The 20,716-nt window shown below is 37.5% G+C and overlaps 3 protein-coding genes across 4 annotated transcripts; 2 read left to right on the plus strand and 1 right to left on the minus strand.

Moving 5' to 3' along the window:
- Positions 1-4,712: 4,712 nt before the first annotated feature.
- On the plus strand, positions 4,713-7,090 carry LOC112043418 (cytochrome c oxidase assembly protein COX11, mitochondrial). Its single transcript, XM_024078822.2, has 4 exons — positions 4,713-5,067; positions 5,370-5,525; positions 5,712-5,879; positions 6,700-7,090. Exons 1-4 carry the CDS (start codon positions 4,834-4,836, stop codon positions 6,841-6,843), a joined length of 702 nt encoding a protein of 233 aa, XP_023934590.1. The 5' UTR covers positions 4,713-4,833; the 3' UTR covers positions 6,844-7,090.
- A 332-nt stretch (positions 7,091-7,422) lies between these two features.
- LOC112043402 (tektin-3-like) lies at positions 7,423-12,017 on the minus strand. Of its 2 annotated transcripts, XM_024078802.2 has the most exons (11): positions 11,857-12,017; positions 11,644-11,783; positions 10,815-11,066; positions 10,549-10,639; positions 10,188-10,329; positions 9,847-9,944; positions 9,607-9,726; positions 9,286-9,418; positions 8,906-9,036; positions 8,534-8,688; positions 7,423-7,719 (listed from the first exon to the last, which is right to left on the minus strand). In XM_024078802.2, the coding sequence occupies exons 1-11, from the start codon at positions 11,881-11,883 to the stop codon at positions 7,509-7,511; spliced, it is 1,500 nt and encodes a 499-aa protein (XP_023934570.1). In that variant the 5' UTR covers positions 11,884-12,017; the 3' UTR covers positions 7,423-7,508. The 2 variants fall into 2 exon arrangements, with proteins under 2 accessions (XP_023934570.1, XP_023934571.1); XM_024078803.2 differs by lacking the exons at positions 11,644-11,783; positions 11,857-12,017 and adding an exon at positions 11,405-11,501.
- Positions 12,018-12,316: 299 nt separating this feature from the next.
- LOC112043419 (cytosolic Fe-S cluster assembly factor NUBP1 homolog) lies at positions 12,317-20,627 on the plus strand. Its single transcript, XM_024078824.2, has 9 exons — positions 12,317-12,504; positions 12,591-12,671; positions 13,042-13,202; positions 16,568-16,669; positions 17,310-17,400; positions 18,230-18,301; positions 18,679-18,872; positions 19,311-19,497; positions 20,374-20,627. Exons 1-9 carry the CDS (start codon positions 12,474-12,476, stop codon positions 20,397-20,399), a joined length of 945 nt encoding a protein of 314 aa, XP_023934592.1. The 5' UTR covers positions 12,317-12,473; the 3' UTR covers positions 20,400-20,627.
- Positions 20,628-20,716: the final 89 nt, after the last annotated feature.

A 20,716-nucleotide genomic window follows, 5' to 3' on the forward strand; every position in this document is an offset into this window, starting at 1 on the left:
GCACATTTTATTCCTTGTGGTGGCCTGGCTTATATATATACTATGGTGGCAGCTTGTTTTTATATTATTTGCACGTATTTATTTTGGTTTGCGTTTAATTTCAGTTGCACAGTTGTACACGCCTTATATATTGGGTTACGGCACTCCGGGGCTGAGCGGCGGCAAGGGGTGGATGCTGTACGAATGCGTGGACTGTGGCAACAAGTATAAGCACAAGGGCTCGCTACAGCGGCACATAAAGTACGAGTGTAGGAAACAGCCGAGTTTCAAGTGCCCTTACTGCGTGTACCGCGCCTACCAGAAGCACAACTTGCTTCTGCACGAGCGCCATCTGCACAAAGATTTGCCGGAGAAGGTGGACTTTGTATCGGAATGACGCCGTCCGTGAGGTGCTCAATGTCAGTAAACGTTTCTAATATTAACTAAATCACTAAACGGGAATGTGTGCGCTAATTGTTGGGGATTGGCTACTAACTTTACTAACAAATTAATGAGCCTTTTAAGTTTTAGACCAGTGTTCTTGATTTTCATAAACGAAAATAAACATAATGCCAAACGGGGCTCTTGGAAGGAATCACTCGTTTGATATTGCTGTTCACTGGTAGGCGGCCAACAGAGACATCTCATTATATTTTTTTCTTTACTTTAATTTTTTATAAGTATTAGAGGAGCAAAAGGCGAGCTTAACGTATACTCCAAAACTTACCCACAGTATAGTATAATAGTAGTGGCAAGCTTTGTAATATAAAGGCACACTAACTTGCACATTCTAAAATTATTTTGGCTACAATAATTAGTGTAAGGAACGGTTACTAATAGGTAACAATAAAATAATCATAATGATAATTTTATTAAAGCTTACATTTTGTAACATTTAACCTTATTGGATGTATGAAAGCATTTCTAAATAAATTTATCTACTTATCAAAAAATCGTTAAAAGCAACCACTAAGATTTTTAGTTTTGTAAATATTGAGTGGAATGGTAGTTTTGGTGTTTACCTATTTTATCATATTTACTAACCTTACCTTAAAATATTTAGCAATTTCAGCTAATAGCAACTTTAATTTTCTTTTACAGCCAAAGAAAGCCAGGCTAATCGTTTGAGAAGATTGAATGAACTCACCTGGAACTGGGAAGCTGGTGACTGGTGTGTGAGGCGCAGTAAAGTTGCGTTTACCATAATCTCTGTATTTAAAGAACGTGTTTTTGTTAACAGAAAATGTCATCTATTAGTCTAATATTATGATAAGTGATTTGTCATACTCGACGCGATAATATCGAATGACTATTGATACTAACAATATAGTATTATAACCAGGAGTTTTATTTTTAAATCGAGATTTAACGAAAGTTGCATTTTACAATGTTTTTATGGAGAAACTCCTAAACTAATCTTTTATAGTTACCAAAGAGATACACCTAGGTATATTTAAATGGCAGCATTGTAATCCTTGTTGGTTCTGTTGCATACAAAATTCAAGTAAGTAGATTACGTTTATCTTGTGGAGAAAAATGTGAAAAACTACAAAAAGCTATAGGTAGTTCAGTTAAATATTTGTATATTGAATTGAAATTTAAATTTGCAGAATTTATTTTATGGTACCTATTTCTAAAAATGTGTATCAGATTTCATAATTAACAAGACTCGCTTGGCTTCTTCAATAATATGACATCTGAAAAACACCATTTTACAGGAGGCTATTTTTTAACTTAACAAAAATTTCATGTCAAAACTAATGTGTTCGTTATAAAATGTTAAATTTATTTAAAAAAGACATTATTTTTGACACGAAAATTTTTTTCACTTGAAAAACATGAAATGGTATTTTTTATATATTCAAGTATGTTTTTGAAGTAAGGAGGCGATGTGTCTAGTTTTTTAGGTGTAGGTACAACACAATTTGAGCCTCCGTAGTAGAATAATATTTTTAATTACCACCGAAACTAATATAAAATTGATTTAATTTTTTTTTGGTGGCAATGTTGAATTTTATTAATACACAATTTAATTATAGTTTTTACAATTTAATATAAGATTAATATAGATATACGTAAGACATGTTTGGAAATAATTTTACTAGGTATTAGTATTGTTACATTTTCTTGTTCTTGTTATTAATTTTTATTTAGAGTGTGTTCCTTGTTGCCAAAGAAATTTATCAATATAAATTATAGCAAACGAATATTTGTATTATAGTTTCAGTATTTTTGTTAATATATATATGATTATTTGCATTTGTTAATGTTAATTAAGTTACCTTTATAGTTCAAACGGAAACGCGCAATATTTATATTTAAACCAAAGAATCTTCCAGTCGATTCTAGCCTTCGTAAGTGCCTTAGTATTTATAAATTATAAATCGTTAAGTGTGTAAGTTGTTCAGCTGTTAGTTAAGTTTTGTAAAATATTTTTTATTTACAGTAAATGAAGTTGAAGTAACATCCTGAACAATTTTATGAAGTCTTAGTGTTATTCTTCTAAAACATATTTTGCCTCTCCCAAAAAGTTAATAAATAGAGTTTAGAGAAAGTTACCTGTTATTTCGAGATACATTTTATAAAAAGATTGTTTACTCGAAATATACAACTTTTTATGTGCCAAATTTTAGATCTAGGTATATTAACTTAAAAACTTATGACCATAAAACAATAGACAAATAGTTCAAATTCAAATAAAAATAAATAATGTGTAATACACTATGTAGAGAAATCTTTTCTGACATAATTGGTAGAAATATTTGGTATTTACATTACCTAAGTAATTGAATTCTCATTTCTCGATAGTCATTATTGGCATTGTAGAGATTATTTTATTTATACAAAAAACATTGTTTTCAAAATGGAAGATTAGATTTATGTTGTTCTGTGACTAGTTTAAATTGTCAGATTGTGTTAAATTACCATTACCATAATATTATCACAATTATTTAACATATATGGATGTATATATGTATATTATATACATTATTTTTGTTGTCTTAAATTCAAGAAGATCTCCTCTGAATTAAAAAAAATTGTCAAGATTCACTTAGAGTTAATACAAAGCTAAAATATGCCAAAATTGTACCTATTTTTTTCGTAGATATTTATCAAAAACTTTTTAATATGAGACCTGAACTTTCTACTAACCAAATTCTAATAGTTTGCAAATACTTTTCAGTAATTAGTAAATTTAAATCAGTCACACAATATACCTAGCTCATTTACATCTGCTTGTAATTAATTTAAGATCACACTAATATTATTTATTTATTCAGTATGTTTGTATTATTTGATTCAGTATTTATTATTGTTTATGCAATATCTACATGTACCTACTTGGACCATGAACATAAGTAATGATGGTTTGCAATTATTTTGCATTATACATTTTACTCTTTTATTTTGAGGAAATATTGCATATTTTTTTCTTTCAACTAATATAAATTGTATGTTTTAATTTAATTAAAAAAAAGAGCAGCACAAAATATCATAGGTCCCTATTTGATGTATTTTTAAATTCTTTTGAAGTGAAGTGTGTTTGAATTTTTTAACTGAATTGTGCATGAGAATAAATGTTCTTAATTTAATAAATTATGTCTATTAATTACGGAACCCTAGTCCGAACAATGTCTAAACAACAAATACTTATTAATTAAGTTGTAAATAATAGGTTAGTATACAGGATTTAAATAGTTTCATATGACCCAATGACTGTTTTCATACTTATAGGTGACATTATTCATAATAGCCTGCATTTTTTACACAGCAACATTTTAAAATATATGTACATAAATAGGCTGAAGTGAGTGACTTAAGATTTTGGCAAAGTAAGGGTATACTATGTGACTATTTAAATCTCAGAGTAGCATTAGCTGATCGGAAGACATAATTCTAAATAAAGCACCGGATCATAATTTGGTTGTTTCAGGTGAGCTGGATATCTTTAAGACGATGATGCAAACCATGTTGCCTATCGTGCCAATGAAAACCAAAAACTATTGGTCACACTACGACACTAGTTACGAATGCGAAAAGTGCAAGAGAAAGTATCGACATAAAAGCACATACAGAAGGCACGTTACATACGAGTGCGGAAAGGAGCCGATGTTCCACTGCCCCTTCATGGACTGTTCCTACAAGGCCTACCAGAAAACACACACGGACGCGCACATTAAGACGAAACACAAAATAATGAACGTAGAATACAATGGATGACATAACACAGAGTTATTAACAGAAAATTGTGATACTAAATTTAAAACCAATTAAATTAACGGTAAAAGTTGTGTAATTTTATTTTCTGTAGATAACTTTTTACAACAATATTGTATAGAACTTACGTGCTTTACTGGGTGTTGGTAGCTTTGGTAACAACTGTCCATCGGTAAGGGCTTCATTTAATTAAAGTAATTTTTTAAAATTAAAATATATATACTTCTAGATTCACCAGATTGATTAGTTCAGCACGACAATTTCTTTAAACATTGCCGCCATCGCCATTTGTTGTAACGAATCTTCGTGACATTGACGTTAGAAAGTTTACATATTCGTTCTGAAATTAATTATTACAAAAATTGCTACCCCTTTGCAAATGTTTAAGTTTAACATTTCGTTTAATTCTTATCCAATATTTTAATATAGGAAAAATTGTTGTTTGCAGTTAACGAATTCCAACAGTTAACTCTGAACTATTGGAATTTGTTTGTGTCTTAATTATTGAACGGTATGTAATATGTCACTGTCAACATCAAATAAATGTCAAAAGTGGTATTTTTATTTTCAATTTCTCAAGCAGAAATGTTTTGATTAAAGTGTAACTTTTGTATTATTTATGTGTTTTGAGATAAAATGAATAGGTTGGCATGCATGAATAGAAGTTTCTTTAGAGTATTTAATCAAAATGTCAATAGTAAATCCAAACTTTTATGCGCTCCTAAATATGGAGCACCTACGGTTTATTTGGTCCGCGCGACGCATGAACAGAAGAAAACACGGTCTACTATGAACTATATGATAGCCCTCGGCGTAATGACCGTCGGTCTAAGTTATGCTGCAGTACCTTTGTATAGAATCTTTTGTCAGGTGAGGCTCTAACCTCTACACATTGTTATCTTTTCCACAATCTACCTCGTTAATTCGTTTACACTATTCAGCCTCTCACATAATAATTAATTTTACTGTTGAAATGTTTTGTGAAAATGAAAAAATAATAATTTTCTTCACAACAGTGTAATTTCTGCCCCATTTCTACTTACATTAAAGCAGCAACAACAAACAGCTTCATTGCCTGTTTTTGTGTTGTTAGTTGGACCTGCTTTTTTCTGAGCTATCCATCTATCCATTGAGACAATAATGATTATACTCTTAACATTTGTTGTACACAGGCATACAGTTACGGTGGAACAGTAGGCCACTCTGATGCAGATGAATCAGTCAGTAAAATGCAAGCTGTCAAAGACAGACCCCTAAAGATAAGGTTCAACGCTGATGTGGCATCCTCCATGCAGTGGAACTTTAAACCACAACAAGGAGATATTACTGTAAGTACTACACCACAGTATAACATTGATTTTGGTTGATTAAAAATGTACACAAAATAATATTTATTATCTGTTAATATAAGACTTTACAAGTAAGAAAATGTTTGTAACAAAAAGTTTCCAGTATTTCAAAAGGATATACACTAATTGCAACTTTAAATATCTTATAGTTTTGCTTTGGTCCAGGTAGTGCCAGGTGAGACAGCACTTGCTTTCTACACTGCACGAAATCCTACAGACAAGCCGGTTGTTGGAATAAGTACATATAATGTGATACCCTTTGAGGCCGGCCAGTACTTCAACAAGATACAGTGCTTCTGCTTTGAGGAGCAGCAGTTGAACCCACATGAAAAGGTTAGGCTCACATTATCTAGCCATTCACATCACTTGTATGAAGAATTGACGACTGACCAATTCTGATGTTTATCTTGACCTAGCTGTTGCTCCAGTGATTCACCTGCATTGTACATCTGTAACCTTTTCTGTGGGAGTACGAGGAGGTTGCTATTGGTAAAAAAGTTTTTAAATGATTACCAGAGATTATCCTTTTCATTATCAACCCATATTTGGCTCACTGCTGAGCTCGAGTCTCCTTTCAAGATGAGAGGGCTTAGGCCAATACCACACTGGCCCAATAAGGATTGGCAGACTTCACAAACGCAGAGAATTAAGAAAATTCTCTGGTATGCAGGTTTCCTCACGATATTTTTTCTTCACATGACTATCATTACAAAATTACAAACTCACAAACTTTGCCTGTATAATATTAGTATAAATATTACTTACCAACATCAAATGTGTTATCAGAGAGCAAGATAAACCATTATTCTAAACATAACACAGCTAGACAAAAAGGTATGAAACTTCCTTTAAAACCTTTCTATAAATAAGAAATTACTTTCTTTATAGCACTAGTGAACACTTATGTCCACTAGTTAGCAGATAGTACACTGGATCTGAATCTGAAGCAACAAGATTATATACAAGATATTTGAACTGCTTTATGGTGGTAGTACTTTCCCTTATTAGCTCTGACACTTAAAACCTATAAACTCTGGGGACTTAAAAGTACTTTAATGTAATTTACAATTTGTTAGGGCTAAACCTTGAATAAATCCTGTCCTCAAGTAGTGTAATTTGACTCTAATGAATAATAGCTATTTTATATTGACAGGTGGACATGCCAGTTTTCTTCTACATAGACCCTGAGTTCATGGAGGACCCAAGGATGGAATATGTTGATGAAATAGTATTATCCTATACCTTCTTTGAGGCCAAAGAGGGTTTCAAGTTACCTGTTCCAAGTTATGCTAAGTGAACACTTGAAGTTACAGTGTGAACAGTTTAATTTATTTTTAAACTTAACTCAGTAGTAAGTAAACCAAATGCTACAATAGAAATTTAGTTATTTATTTATTTGACAAGGGATAAAATGGAAGGATTAATAATTAAAATATAATGACAAAGTCTATGACTGAGTTTCTTTTCTACAGATGAACTACTGTATGTCATAGTATGTAGGTAGTTATTTTTTTTTGTTACCTAATAAATGTTTTTCCTAAAAACTGTTTATAATTTTAGAGCCTTCTTGTTTAATTTAGATTGTACACCACTGAACTGATTTTCATGAATTTTTTGACAGATATATTCGAATATTAAACCTTGGCGAATGTTTTTAACTTTAAATGTAAGCATGCAAAATAGGAAATACAACTTTAATTAAAAGCCCAAAATTCCTCATGGTATTTATGTGAAATTATAAAATTTACACACAGCAGGGGTAGTGTTAAGTATTTATAATCTGAAAAATCATTTTCATGTAAACAAAGTTGCAGGTAACAACTAGTTTCATATAACATTACAAAGAAAAGAAATATCTATGCGAAAGAGAAGACAGTTTAAATGTAAACAAATTTATTTCTCCAACCAAACAAATAAACACAGATAATTTAACAGCACAGACTAATCTTTTCTAAGTTGACATTAAGCTTTAATGGCCGCAGTGACCGGGTAGCCCCGGCGCAGGCCCATGCACTGGTCGCGGTCAATGAACAGCGTGGTGCTCTTGTTGCGGAGGTCAGCCTCCAGCCCAGCTCGGACGCCCAGCAGGGTCTGGTGTGTTCCTTCGGCTGTCGCTATTTTAGACCTCAGAGTTTCCATGGTCTCTTGGAGATCGCAGACTTCTTTGACGAGTCTATGAATAAAACTTGAATGAGTGACTGCATCTTGTGATCTTGTCTATTAGTTACCCAACAAGGCGTCTGATCACGAGGTCCTAGGTCGAGGTTTGACATATTTAACTTTTTTTCGTCCCAAGAAATTTAAAGCACGGAGTTGGGAAGTGGACCTCTGAGAGCACGTTAAGCCGTCTTCACACTCATTATCTTTAACATCCGATGGCTACATCAAACATTACCTCAATTCAAACATCAATTACCCTCAGCCCGTAAATAATAAATTAGCATGATGGGTCTAAATGACTAGATGGATCCCGTCTCCTATGGAGGCTTATAACTTTTGGGGAATAGGAGACATGCGACGCGATTTTGAAGGACTTGAGATGGGCGGCACAGGGAGCAAATAGTGATGTTGACTCCGGAAACCTGATTATGCATGTGGTGTCTAGCGAATGCGGACAAATGTTCCGGAAAATAATGATGAGAAGAGAGAAAAGGTTCTGGAAGGTTGTTTTTGCCTGAGTGTATCAGACCTGAGTGAGTGCCTGAGTGCCTTCGAGATAGTGGGTTAAAAATCCACGTCTTCTTGACTGACTTGAGATATCGGGAACCTCGTCTTCGCCGAAAACGCTGTTTAGCTTGTGTTTGAGTTGCCTGGGTTTTGTCGGTCGTTATGTCATTGTCATGATCGTAAAGGACGTTTTTCGGGCGTGTAGATCTACAATCGGCTTTGCGATAAAGGGTGGGTGGCGATGGATGTATCTTCAGCAATACTAGTATAGTATACCAGCAAAGCCACTGCACTTTTGGTGATCTCAAAGTGGGTGTCACCTGTGCTGCGCCTCATCGCGGCACTTCTCGAGGTGCGGGCGGTTGGTGCGCGCCTGCAGCCGCGTGTGCGCCACCTTCATGGGCTGCAGCTTGTCCTCGATCGCCTTGTTCAGCAGCTCCAGCGTCTTCTCCACGTCGAACATCTCCTGCTGGATCTGGAATAAAAAAAATATACGACTTTCCTAACAGAACATACCTACACATGGCCTACCAGTAGGTCAAGTACGCATGACTTCTTGTGACGTGAAAAGACATTTTGTAGACCAATAGCGGTGGAGTTGTACCAGTCTCTTTCGCATACAAAAATTGTTTAATTTCATGCAAACGCTAAATGTAAGGAGATGTTGATATGTGAGGCTTTAATTTGGCGACCTTGTGCAAGTGCAGCTGCAACTTGTTCTTGATCTCGATGGTCATGGCGATGCGGCGCGTGAAGGCGCTGTTGGTGTTGCTCCACTGCTCCCAGATCTCCGTCGCCGAAACGTTGATCAGGTTCTCGGCGTCTGGAAACGGTATAATATGTTAACGTCTTTCTTGCAGGCGTCACGAAGTTCACGAAAAACAACCAAGAAGGCTCAGAATTACTCAGTGAGTTACGCTCGAGAGTATCTCTGTATACCTAATAGAAACAGAAATGAGATCCGTTTCCGTAGCCAATGTTGTCTGAACGAAGCAAAGCTGAAGTGGCAATGGACATCTTTCAAAGAACCGATGGATTCTGTGTTGATGGTCACAGTATACGTTTGTGTTACCGGAGAGCATCTGCGTGGCCTTGGCGCGCTCGGACTGCGAGCGCTGCAGCGTGCCGGCGCTGGCGGCCGCCCAGCGCTCCGTGTCGCACACTGTCGGGTCGTAGCGCTCGATGCCCGCGTAGAATTGTAGACCCTACCGTGAAGAAAGAAACTATCGTAAATAGGTAGGTACTAGGCGATTTTGCGAAAGATCAAGAGATTAACGTTTGTATACCTACTTGTAAATCTTATTTGGGACAACTACTAGTGTTTTCAAGGAAAAAGATTATACCTGTACTTATAGACGCTACTTTTATCCAGTTAGAACAGGAGTTAACTTGCCTTCGAGAAGTTGTTGAGTTGATGGCACATCGAGTCGATGCCGAGGGCGTACTCCTTGTTGCGCATGTCTGTCTCCAGCTCGTTCTGTGTCGCGCGACAGTTCTTGGATTGTTGGCGGACCTACATTCAAAATATTTTCTATTCTCAATCGTTTTACTTACCTACTATAAGCGATTAATATAAAAGCATTTTCCTATCTTGTTTGATTTATATTAAGTGTAAAACTTTCGTCAACATCACCTTTTCTAGCATATTTCTGAATTTATCCTGACACTCGCGAAGAATAGCGACTTCCTTCAGAAGAGACTGCTCCACTGCGTCATGAACTTGCTCCAAACCTGTTCACATTATTTCTTATTAACTCGCAGTTTACCTTCGCTATTTCATTTGTACTGTAAGAAAATTTAAACTGGACTAAAGGTACTTGAAATTTGAATACTGATAAAATCAGGTGCAGAACTGATTGAGACTGACTAAGATCATAATTCAGTTAGAACTCGTACGAAGCTGTTTGCTACTTCGTTTCTTATAGGTACCTACGTATGGCTGGGATATGGAACTCTTTCCCGAAATGAACTTACCCTGTCTCTTCTCGCGATGGTAGAGGCACTCCTGTACAATGTGCAGAGGGCCCTCGATCCCCGCAATAGCACGCTCCAGTTGCCTCCTGGTGTCATTTAGTTTCTCGCACGTTGCCACCAAGCGCTCCATTTCTATTGACACCTATAGGTAAAGTGAAACATGATGACGAAATTAGGTCGTCGAAACTTTTTTTTTCTTTGACATCCGGCTCGAAGGACCAAACTTTACAAATTTCATTTCTCTTTATAAAATATTATTTTTGAAAGTTTTGCTGATTAATTGAAGAAGCATAAGTAAAGTACGTTTTACTTAATCAACATTTAGAAAAATTAACTAACTTATAGGTAAGGTATGCCTCACCTCGTTTCTCCAGAATGTGGTGTCGGTTATACGCTCTCCAATGCGCCTGCCGGAATCCCTCTGTCCCTGGGTTCCTATTTCGTCAGTCTCTCTAGGAACAAATATAAGTTTTAAGCTTTTTGTGATTGCGCTAGTCCTGGAAAGCAGGACTTCTACTTAATACAAAAACATACAATTGACGATACTCGTCATACAATACCAGTAGTTTTTTTCGATTTCGCAACATGGTAAAGTTTGTTATTTCTGAGGTCGGGTCACGGGCTCACCTGAGCATGCGCATAATGTCGTTGCGCACGCGCTCGGAGAAGTTCCTCTTGGCGTCCGACTCGTTGTAGTTGTTGACGCTGTTCTGGCTCCACTCGTGCTGCGTGTAGCGCGTGTAGAGCGCCGCGCGCGCCGCGTGCTCGGGGCTGCGGTCGAAGCCCGTCACCAGGTTGGGGAAGCGCAGGGGCTCCGCGGCCATGCCGGCCGGCGTGTAGCACGGGTCCACCATCGTGTTGGTGATGGGCTGGGATGGCCTGATATGGAATGAAACTCTACTAAGCACACGTGGGTATACCGCATAGTGCGCGCGCGATCAGAATGAAATGGAACCTTGTCAAACCAAAGTAAACTACGTTGATTGACATCGTGCGCGAATTATACCGTAAAATTTACTTTAGACGTTGTCGGTTGTGTACAATCACTAATCGATATCGATCTAATAGTACTTAGATAGGTGCAAGTACCTAGGTACATAGAGTTGAATAATCATTAATGACCTTGTTCTATACGTAGACGAACACATTACATATACTAAATTTACATTTTTAATTATTCAATTAGTTAAAACTATTTTTAATTAATAGAAAATCACCTATTAAATTCTAAAAAACATAAGTTTATTCATCTAGTGTCAGCAAAACAGTGCATTACTATTAATAAACACGTCGTAAGGGCGAGCGCCTTCGCCTGCAACATATTAGGCATACGTAGTATCTATCAATCTGTGATATTAGGCACGTACTGCTCTCAGACAGACTTGGTTATACTGTGACAAAACCCTCAAGTAAGTATTCACGTCGTATCGTCGCTCGTAAGTATCTAATGACTTACATAGGCGTAACCTCGATTTCTTCGTAACCCATGATGGGTCTCCAAGGGTGCTTCTTAGGGGTGTGGAAACAGTACCCCAGCTGTGGTGGAACGGTCGGAGTACTCCCCGTCTCTTTCACAGGACTCCATTGTTGCAATTGCTGCACATGAATTTTTACATGTAAATACATAAACCAAATTATAATAATATACACATCAGAAAAATCCATTTACCGTGCACATAGATACTTCCTTAGCCATTTTAAGTTGATTTCAGTCGGATGAAAGCACGAAATTTGGATAAAAAAAATTATAATCATAAAAAATTAATTATTTAAAATTCAAAATTGAATTCCGTGTCACTTTTTTACATGTTAGCCAACTACATCGTAGATATCGTATCCACAGGATATATCATGACAATCATGGACTTTACCATAGATACCTACTATTTTACTTTACGTAATGTTTGAGACGGCAGTTGTGAATCACATTGAATAAATTTACGCAATATCCGTATCACTGTAATTACAGAAAAACACATCCATCATAAAATAATAATATGAAAAACTTTTTGATTGTTTATGACGTTTTATGTTTATGTTTAAAAATATAATTTTTAAACGAAATCAACATTCAAAAAACAAACAGCCAACATTCAAAAGCTAAACGTCATTCTCAGGTGTTTTTGACAAATGTCAAATTGACTTGACTGGCTATTTCATTTCTAATTTCTATTTACGCTCAAAAACCTTGTATTTGAACGTAAAATCAATATATTTTGTTAGAATAAACGTGTCAACAAATGTGTTTTTAAAAGTCGATCTTATTTTAAAACAGCGGTGTATACAATGTCAAGTGTTCCAGACAACGCACCGCACCGTAAGTTGCAAATTATGGTGTAGGTACAAATAAATAATCCTATTTGTCGTTTTTAGTTCCGAAATAACGTGAAAATATTATTTTAGAATGTCCCGGAACGCAAAGCGAGGACGCGGGCAAGGCCTCGGCGTGCGCCGGCTGTCCAAACCAGAATATTTGTGCTTCAGGTATGCCAATAGTTACGACAAAAGTTATAACAAAAATTTCAAATAAGCTCATTTATTTCACTATCTTAACTGATATTCAATGATAAACCAATGCTTATCAGAATAACAAAAATAATGTGCAACAACATTGCTACAAACAAAAGCTTATTTAAATTTATATATAGCATATTGAATTTTTTATGATTTTTTTTATAGAATCCTGTTTGAAATCTGTGTTCTGAAATAAAAATCCTTCTCAGTCATAATACTTACAAAACAATCCTTTCCCTTCAATGATTAGCAAAATATTTACAAGTCATTTAAATTACCCTAGTCAAACCTACTGCTTCCTAAACTTATCAAGGATTTTAAATTCCATAATGTTGTACAGGTGTACCAGCAGGGCCAGACCCAGCTATAGAGGTGATTAGGAGTCGTCTGGCTAATGTGAAGCACAAAATACTTGTGCTGTCGGGCAAAGGGGGAGTGGGCAAGAGCACTGTGACATCACTGTTGGGGCATGGATTAGCTAAATTGAACCCAGATGTCAATGTAAGTATCTATCTTACACAGCTGTAGTCATAAAATGCATATCACAACATGTCTTGAGACAACAGAACAACAAGTGTTGACTGTAGAATCATAAATATCATTTTCTCTTTTGTTTCATCTTAATGAAAGAGAGAGTAATAATGTTGATGGCTATTGGTTGAGATATATTTCTGTTATCTTGAGATATGTTGTGGTAGACCTCAGGGATACTGACTCAAGATTATTACAAAAAACAACTACTAAAGCTTACAATTACTTTGAATTTGACAGCGAATGAAAACTTTGTTTAAATATGTTCATGATTATAGCTATCAATTATTTTCTTAACAAACATTCAAAATGTTCAAAACATTCAAAATTCACTTTGCTCTACTTTCTCTTGTAGATTACAATTTTAATACTGCTGTTTAAGTAGGTAATTGAGTTTTTATTGTCAAGTAAATGGATACAGTGATAAATATGTAAACAGAGTTGTGTGTGGAATTCAGTTTTTCACAATTCCCGTGGGAACCATGGATTTTTTCCGGGATGAAAAGTAGCCATATGTTAATCCAGAATGAAATCTATTTCCATTCTAAATTTCCGCCTAATCGCTTCAGTAGCCGCAGCGTAAAGGAGGAAAAAAAACGTACTTTCACACTCACAAACTTTTGCCTTTTAATATTAAAGTGTTTTTCAGATAGCATGGGTACGGTGTAAGTTGCTTCATGACATTCATAATATGTACTATTATTGTGAATTGTGGCAAACTTTCAAGAGTGAAACGAGCTGTTACCATACTAATGCTATCTGAAAAACACTATAGTGTAAAGTGTGATTAGCGTGATGTTATAGTTCCATAATATAGTTCCACTGAACCATTTTGATGAATTTAAACCCTTACAAATGAAAATTGAGACCCAAGTTTTTATAGAGACCCTAAAATTTCTCAAGTTAATGTCTAAATATAATTAAATTTAATTTAAACCTCAAGAGTTCCTGGGATTGATATCTATACAATGGATTTTATTGATTCTGAAGCACTTTTATTTACATTTCTTTGCCCATTTCTACTAATTTATGTGGTATTAGTTGTTCTAATTGAGAAGGGTATTTTACATGTTATGTTAGATCAAGAATAGGCAAATAGATACAAATAGAGCCTAGTTGCTATGAAATCTTTAGTTTTTAAACAGTTTTTCAGCTGCACTAAGATTTGATGTTAAAAATTGGTAAATGAACTTGCAACTTGCCCTATAGAAAGTGATTTTGCAACAAAGCTAAATTTGCAGATTTTAAAAGTATAACCTAATAATTTTTTTTCATGATTTATGAACATATTTTTAAAACTGTAATAAAAATTAAGGTCTTTCAATACAAACTTTCAACCCCTATTTCATCCCCCTGGGGGTAGAATTGATTAAAATCCTTTCTTAACGGATGCCTACGTCATAACATCTACCTGCATGACATATTTCAGCCTGATTTGGCCAGTGGTTTGGACTGTGTGTTGATAGGTCAGTGTCAATCAGTCAGTTAGTCACCTTAAAGTTATAGTATAGTTTAGTATAAATGAAACCAGTAGTAACTAAATGAAACCAGTAGTAACGTCACTATAAAAAAAAGCCTATTTAAAAAAAAACAAATTAGGTATGTATGTTTGATTTGATACAAGTTTAAACAATCCATTATGTCAGTTACCCTGTTATACCGCGACCGCCTTTCATATGAGCTTCCAAACTCCATAACAAACTTAAGACACTTTATTCAACGACCAGAGGGCGCCCGCGACTTCGCGTGGAAGACAATAGTAAACCTTCCTCTAGAATCACTCTACTCATTAAAGTTCCTTGCGTCTTTGCATACAGAGGGACGGCGAAAACCGACTTGTTATACTGTGTGAAGATATTCCGCTAGACACGTGTATCGATCCCGAAAGTGCGGCAAAGATTTCGCGAGGCTCGTCTGCGGCGGGCGGTACCGCCTGGCACTGGCGGCGTCGAGGCTCCGTGTTTGTATATAGGTCATCGTGGCGTGTGACCTTACAGTAAAACTTTGTTCCGAAAGTTTGATAGTAAATCACGTGATGTCTCTTCTGCAGTAGGCTTTCATCATCAGCCCATTTTCAGTAGCTCCCTCAAGGCCTCACTCCCTAGGAGTGAGTATTTGGAGCTGGGATCTGCCAGGTTGCACCAGTGCAAATTCCCGAGTTTAGCGATGAATAGGTATCTGTATTTAACTTTGTAATGGTCGTGTTGGTCTGTTACTTGTACATTTTAATGAAAACCAGGGTTGACGGCTTGACGTGCTCTCCGAGGTACACCGTCCCAAGTCTGGGTTGGTTCTGAGAATTTCTTAATTTCTCAATATTTTATAACCCAACTCAGAACTCGAAACGTGGACTGGCTGAACCGAAGCTGCATATTGACTAACTGCTTCGTTAATCTGAAAACTATTATATCGTACGAAATTCAATGAAATTGAGCCCTAGGTACTTTTAAAAAATACGCGAACAAACCAAACTTTTACCATGAGCCATGCGGCTAAACAAAATTATGCAATTTTCTGCTTCCAATGTTTCCGATATGTTTTAAACTAAGTATAGATTAAAGCTTATCGAAAATATCGATTTTCTGATAAAACTGTAGCAGAAGATGCATTTATTTAAGCTCTTTAAAATTATCACCTCATTTTACTAATACATTTTATAAACAAGTGGACGTAAAATTCAGTTTTTCACAAACCCTGCGGGAACCATACATTTTTTAGGGATAAAAATTATCCAATAACCTATCTACATCCATCCAATAACACCTGTCTACCAGTGAAAGTACCATTAAAATATTTCATTATATAAAAGTTATTTCATTACCATAAACCATACCTTACCCACAGGTCGAATACTGCAGAAATCGTGGAGCATCGCCAAAAAGTTGCCTGTCTGACGGTTTTCTACAGGATATATTTCGAAGAGTGCTCCCAGGAACTTTTCGATCTAGTTCTCTCTTCACCTTTTTACCAGCCAGATGTATAACGATATAACTGTCAGACATCGGAGGGGTTTGCTTCTATATACGTAGTTGATGTCCCTTGGACTCGTACGAAGCGTTTCGGCTCTTCGTTTCTGATCCGCACTGCGAGTTTTGGAAAAAATACGTGGAAAGGAAAATGAAAGCTGGAAGCTTCTTCAAGTCAAGAGTGAATAGGCATCTTCTATTAGGCAAGTGCGCAACGATGACGCAGCCTATGGTGGACCATAGGCTGCGTCATCGTTTACTGTAAAGTATGATTGCAGCCAAGCGCTCGATTCTATAATATAAAAAAAGCATTTTTTTTTCAAGTTTGTTTAAACATATTTATATATTTTATTCAATTTAAATGTCCAGGTGGGTATTCTGGACGCGGACATCTGCGGCCCGAGCCAGCCGCGCGTGCTCGGCGTGCGCGGGGAGCAAGTGCACAACTCGGGCTCCGGCTGGTCGCCTGTCGTGAGTACCTCAGACTTAAGATAGAGTAATGAGAGCAGGGCCTTACTATAAGCTATTAAATCCGTAATGATTCCATTATGTTCCGACATTTCTCACTGAGGGGCATTAAGCTTATCAAAAGATTGTTTCATATCATTATTATGTAATACTCAATCATTTAAAAACGGTTGTAAGACCTGTCGTGCTGTATGGATCAGAATGTTGGGCGGTGAAAGGGACGGACAGTAAACGAATGCATGTGAATGAAATGCGTATGTTGAGATGGATGTGTGGTGTGACAAGAATAGATAAAATAAGGAATGAGTATATAAGAGGAAGTCTGAAGGTGGCGCCAGTGACAGAAAAATTGAGCAGTAGAAGGTTAGCTTGGTATGGACATGTAATGCGTAGGGAGGAAATTCATATTACTAGAAAAATGTTGAATGTGCAAATGGAAGGACATAAGAGGAGAGGAAGGCCATAGAAGAGATGGTTGGATTGTGTGAAAGAGGAAATGAGTTGACGAGTAATAGAGACGAATGGAAAAGATTGACATATTTTTCCGACCCCACTTAAGTGGGATAAGGGTAAGGAGATTATGATGATGATGACTATAATCATTTTAAAGCAACCAGTTAAATGTACAGATGTTCTGTTTCAGTACGTGACAGACAACTTGTCTCTGATGTCCATCGGATTCCTGCTGGGCAGTCCCGACGACGCCGTCATCTGGCGGGGACCCAAGAAAAACGGTCAGTTAATAATCTAAACTCACAAGTTAAATCACACAAAGTAGCTTTCATCCCATTTTTAATCCCATTACTTTTTATATTTTACGATAATAAATCAATGTACTTATGGAAGCGCGTGTGGTTTGAGAACGAAAACCCGCCATAATTAATAATTAAAATAAAATATAAATCAATAAAATGTATAAACTAAAGAACAATGAGGAATACGTACATCGACTTATTTTATCGAGGAGAGGCGCGAGTTAGTGTGTCGATCGCTTACCGAAAATAATTGTGTCATAAAAATTTCAATCACTATTTTACTATAGCGGTGAAATATTCAAAATTTTTCAAAAATAGTAATAATCCAACAATTCTTAATCAATCAATTTACACACAAATTCACATCAAATAACTTGAAAAATATTAAGAACTTACCTACTAACTTAAACCCATGTTTCACCTCCTTCTACATATAAGTATATATTTTCATGACAAATAGTTGCCTATACTCTGCTCAAGGTCCAATTTATCTCTATACCAAAATTCATCAAATTCAGTTCAGTGGCTGAGAACAAAGATAACAGACAGCCGGCGGCGGAATTACCTATATTTGTCTGACGTGTCGTGTCGTGACGCGTCAGAACAGAATCGGTGTCATACATTTGGTATGTGGCACATCAGAAGCCATCACGACATGTCACAACACATAAGTGTAACGTATATGATACCGATTCTGTTCTGATGCGTCACGACACGACAGCGACACGTCAGACAAATATAATTCAGCCTTTACCTTTGCATTTACTCGTTTAATATTAGTATGAATACGCTACATTAATATGTGCAGGAATGATCAAGCAGTTCCTCAGTGAAGTGGACTGGGGAGACCTGGACTATTTACTCATCGATACTCCTCCAGGTGACTATTTTATTGATTGACTTCACAAAAAGTGGAGGTCCACAATTTGACGCGTATGTTTTTTATTTTTTTTATATGTTTGATAGGTACCTACTTCAATTTTGAAAATATTTTTTTGTTTGAAAGAGTACTTCTCGATTGGTCTCATTTAATTTTCAGATAAATCCATACAATAATTTTGTAGTAAAATATAAACTGAAATAAGTGCACTATGGACTTACTTTACTACTCGTATATGCAAAAATATATACAATGAGAGAATTCATTATAATCGTACATATTGCAGAAGGAGTTTTCTGTTTTGAATGTTTAGTGCCTACCGTAGTTAGACACCTAGTGCACGCCACCGTTCGTCGGCATAATATCGTTGATTGCAGGCACGTCAGACGAGCACCTGTCGCTGGTGCAGTACCTGTCGGCGGCGGGCGTGACGGGCGCGGTGCTGGTGACCACTCCCCAGGAGGTGGCGCTGCTGGACGTGCGCAAGGAGATCCAGTTCTGCCGCAAGGTGGGGCTGCCGGTGCTGGGAGTCGTGGAGAACATGTCGCTCTTCGTCTGCCCCAACTGTAAGGTACGTCTGCTGCAGTATAATCATGATAAAGAAAGAAAACTTCATTTCGAATACATCACACAGAAGCAAGACAGAGAAAAAAACAATAATTAAAATAGTTTTACAACCAGGACAATGTGATCCTAAAAAGGTCATAATTATTCTTTTTCTGGTAGAGGCAGGGTAGGAGTAGGGAACAAAGCGAAGCTTGACCGGGTCCGCTAGTAATAAAATAAAAAATGAGTAAACTGTATTGTGCTGTTGAATCCCTTGTTACGCTGAGGATTCTAATTCTGAATTTTGCATTTGAGAATCCGTCGCTTTTACGGTGCTTAATATAGGTATACGAAAAATCCAGCCAGCCAGATAGAATATGTAACAAACAAAACACATTGTCTCATATACCGTCATCAGTCGTGATGTCAATGTAGGAAATGTTCGAATTGTTCCTGCGTGTAGAGCCGCAGCGAGATCTTCCCGGCGACGACGGGCGGCGCGGCGCAGATGTGCTCCACGCTGCAGGCGCCGCTGCTGGGCGCGCTGCCGCTGGACCCGCTGCTGGCGCGCTGCTGCGACTCGGGCCGAGACTTCCTGCAAGAGATACCCGGCTCGCCCGCCGTCGCGGCGCTGCAGGCCATCGTCAAACGTACGTCACCCTGTGTCACTTCTGCTGGCCGCCAGCGCGCCGCCGCTGGACCCGCTGCTGGTGCGCTGCTGCGACTCGGGCCGAGACTTCCTGCAAGAGATACCCGGCTCGCCCGCCGTCGCAGCGCTGCAGGCCATCGTCAAACGTACGTCACCCTGTGTCACTTCTGCTGGCCGCCAGCGCGCCGCCGCTGGACCCGCTGCTGGTGCGCTGCTGCGACTCGGGCCGAGACTTCCTGCAAGAGATACCCGGCTCGCCCGCCGTCGCAGCGCTGCAGGCCATCGTCAAACGTACGTCACCCTGTGTCACTTCTGCTGGCCGCCAGCGCGCCGCCGCTGGACCCGCTGCTGGCGCGCTGCTGCGACTCGGGCCGAGACTTCCTGCTAGAGATACCCGGCTCGCCCGCCGTCGCGGCGCTGCAGGCCATCGTCAAACGTACGTCACCCTGTGTCACTTCTGCTGGCCGCCAGCGCGCCGCCGCTGGACCCGCTGCTGGCGCGCTGCTGCGACTCGGGCCGAGACTTCCTGCTAGAGATACCCGGCTCGCCCGCCGTCGCGGCGCTGCAGGCCATCGTCAAATGTACGTCACCCTGTGTCACTTCTGCTGGCCGCCAGCGCGCCGCCGCTGCTATCATGTCATCTTGCCAGTGTTCTTGTATCGCGCTCAATAAACGACATTCGATTGTATAGAATTTATTGAGCTTAACTAAATGTATACGTAATACTGGCAAAAATATACGTAATAGTAACAGATCAGAAACTTAGTAAGTACTAATTGTACTCAAAATATGTATATAATTTTATTAACCGACTTCAAAAAGGAGGAGGTTCTCAATTCGGTCGGTATTTTTAAGATGTTTGTTTCTCTTCTTTCAGAAATTGTTTCTACCTGTGAAAGTTAGTCATTCTACGAGGAACTTCGGAAATCTCTAAAAACACCATGAGACATGGCTGACCAGTGCTTTATATATATGAACTAACTGTATATAATCGCGCCGCTGGTATCTGTGTAAAATAATTAGTGTATTTATAATGTGTTATAGCTTATTATAAATAGTCTACTCTATGTACAAATGTTTTCCTATTGTAAAAATAAAAATTATTTTTAATAAAGTATTTAAAGTACTCAATATCTAGTGTTTATTTTATTGTACCATGAATTTTCAGAACAAAAAGCATAAAATAGATTTCAAATAAAACGCAAAATAATCGAAGCATT

Source organism: Bicyclus anynana, chromosome 15, assembly GCF_947172395.1.
Source record: "Bicyclus anynana chromosome 15, ilBicAnyn1.1, whole genome shotgun sequence".
In the NCBI taxonomy this organism is placed as follows: Eukaryota; Metazoa; Arthropoda; class Insecta; order Lepidoptera; family Nymphalidae; genus Bicyclus; species Bicyclus anynana.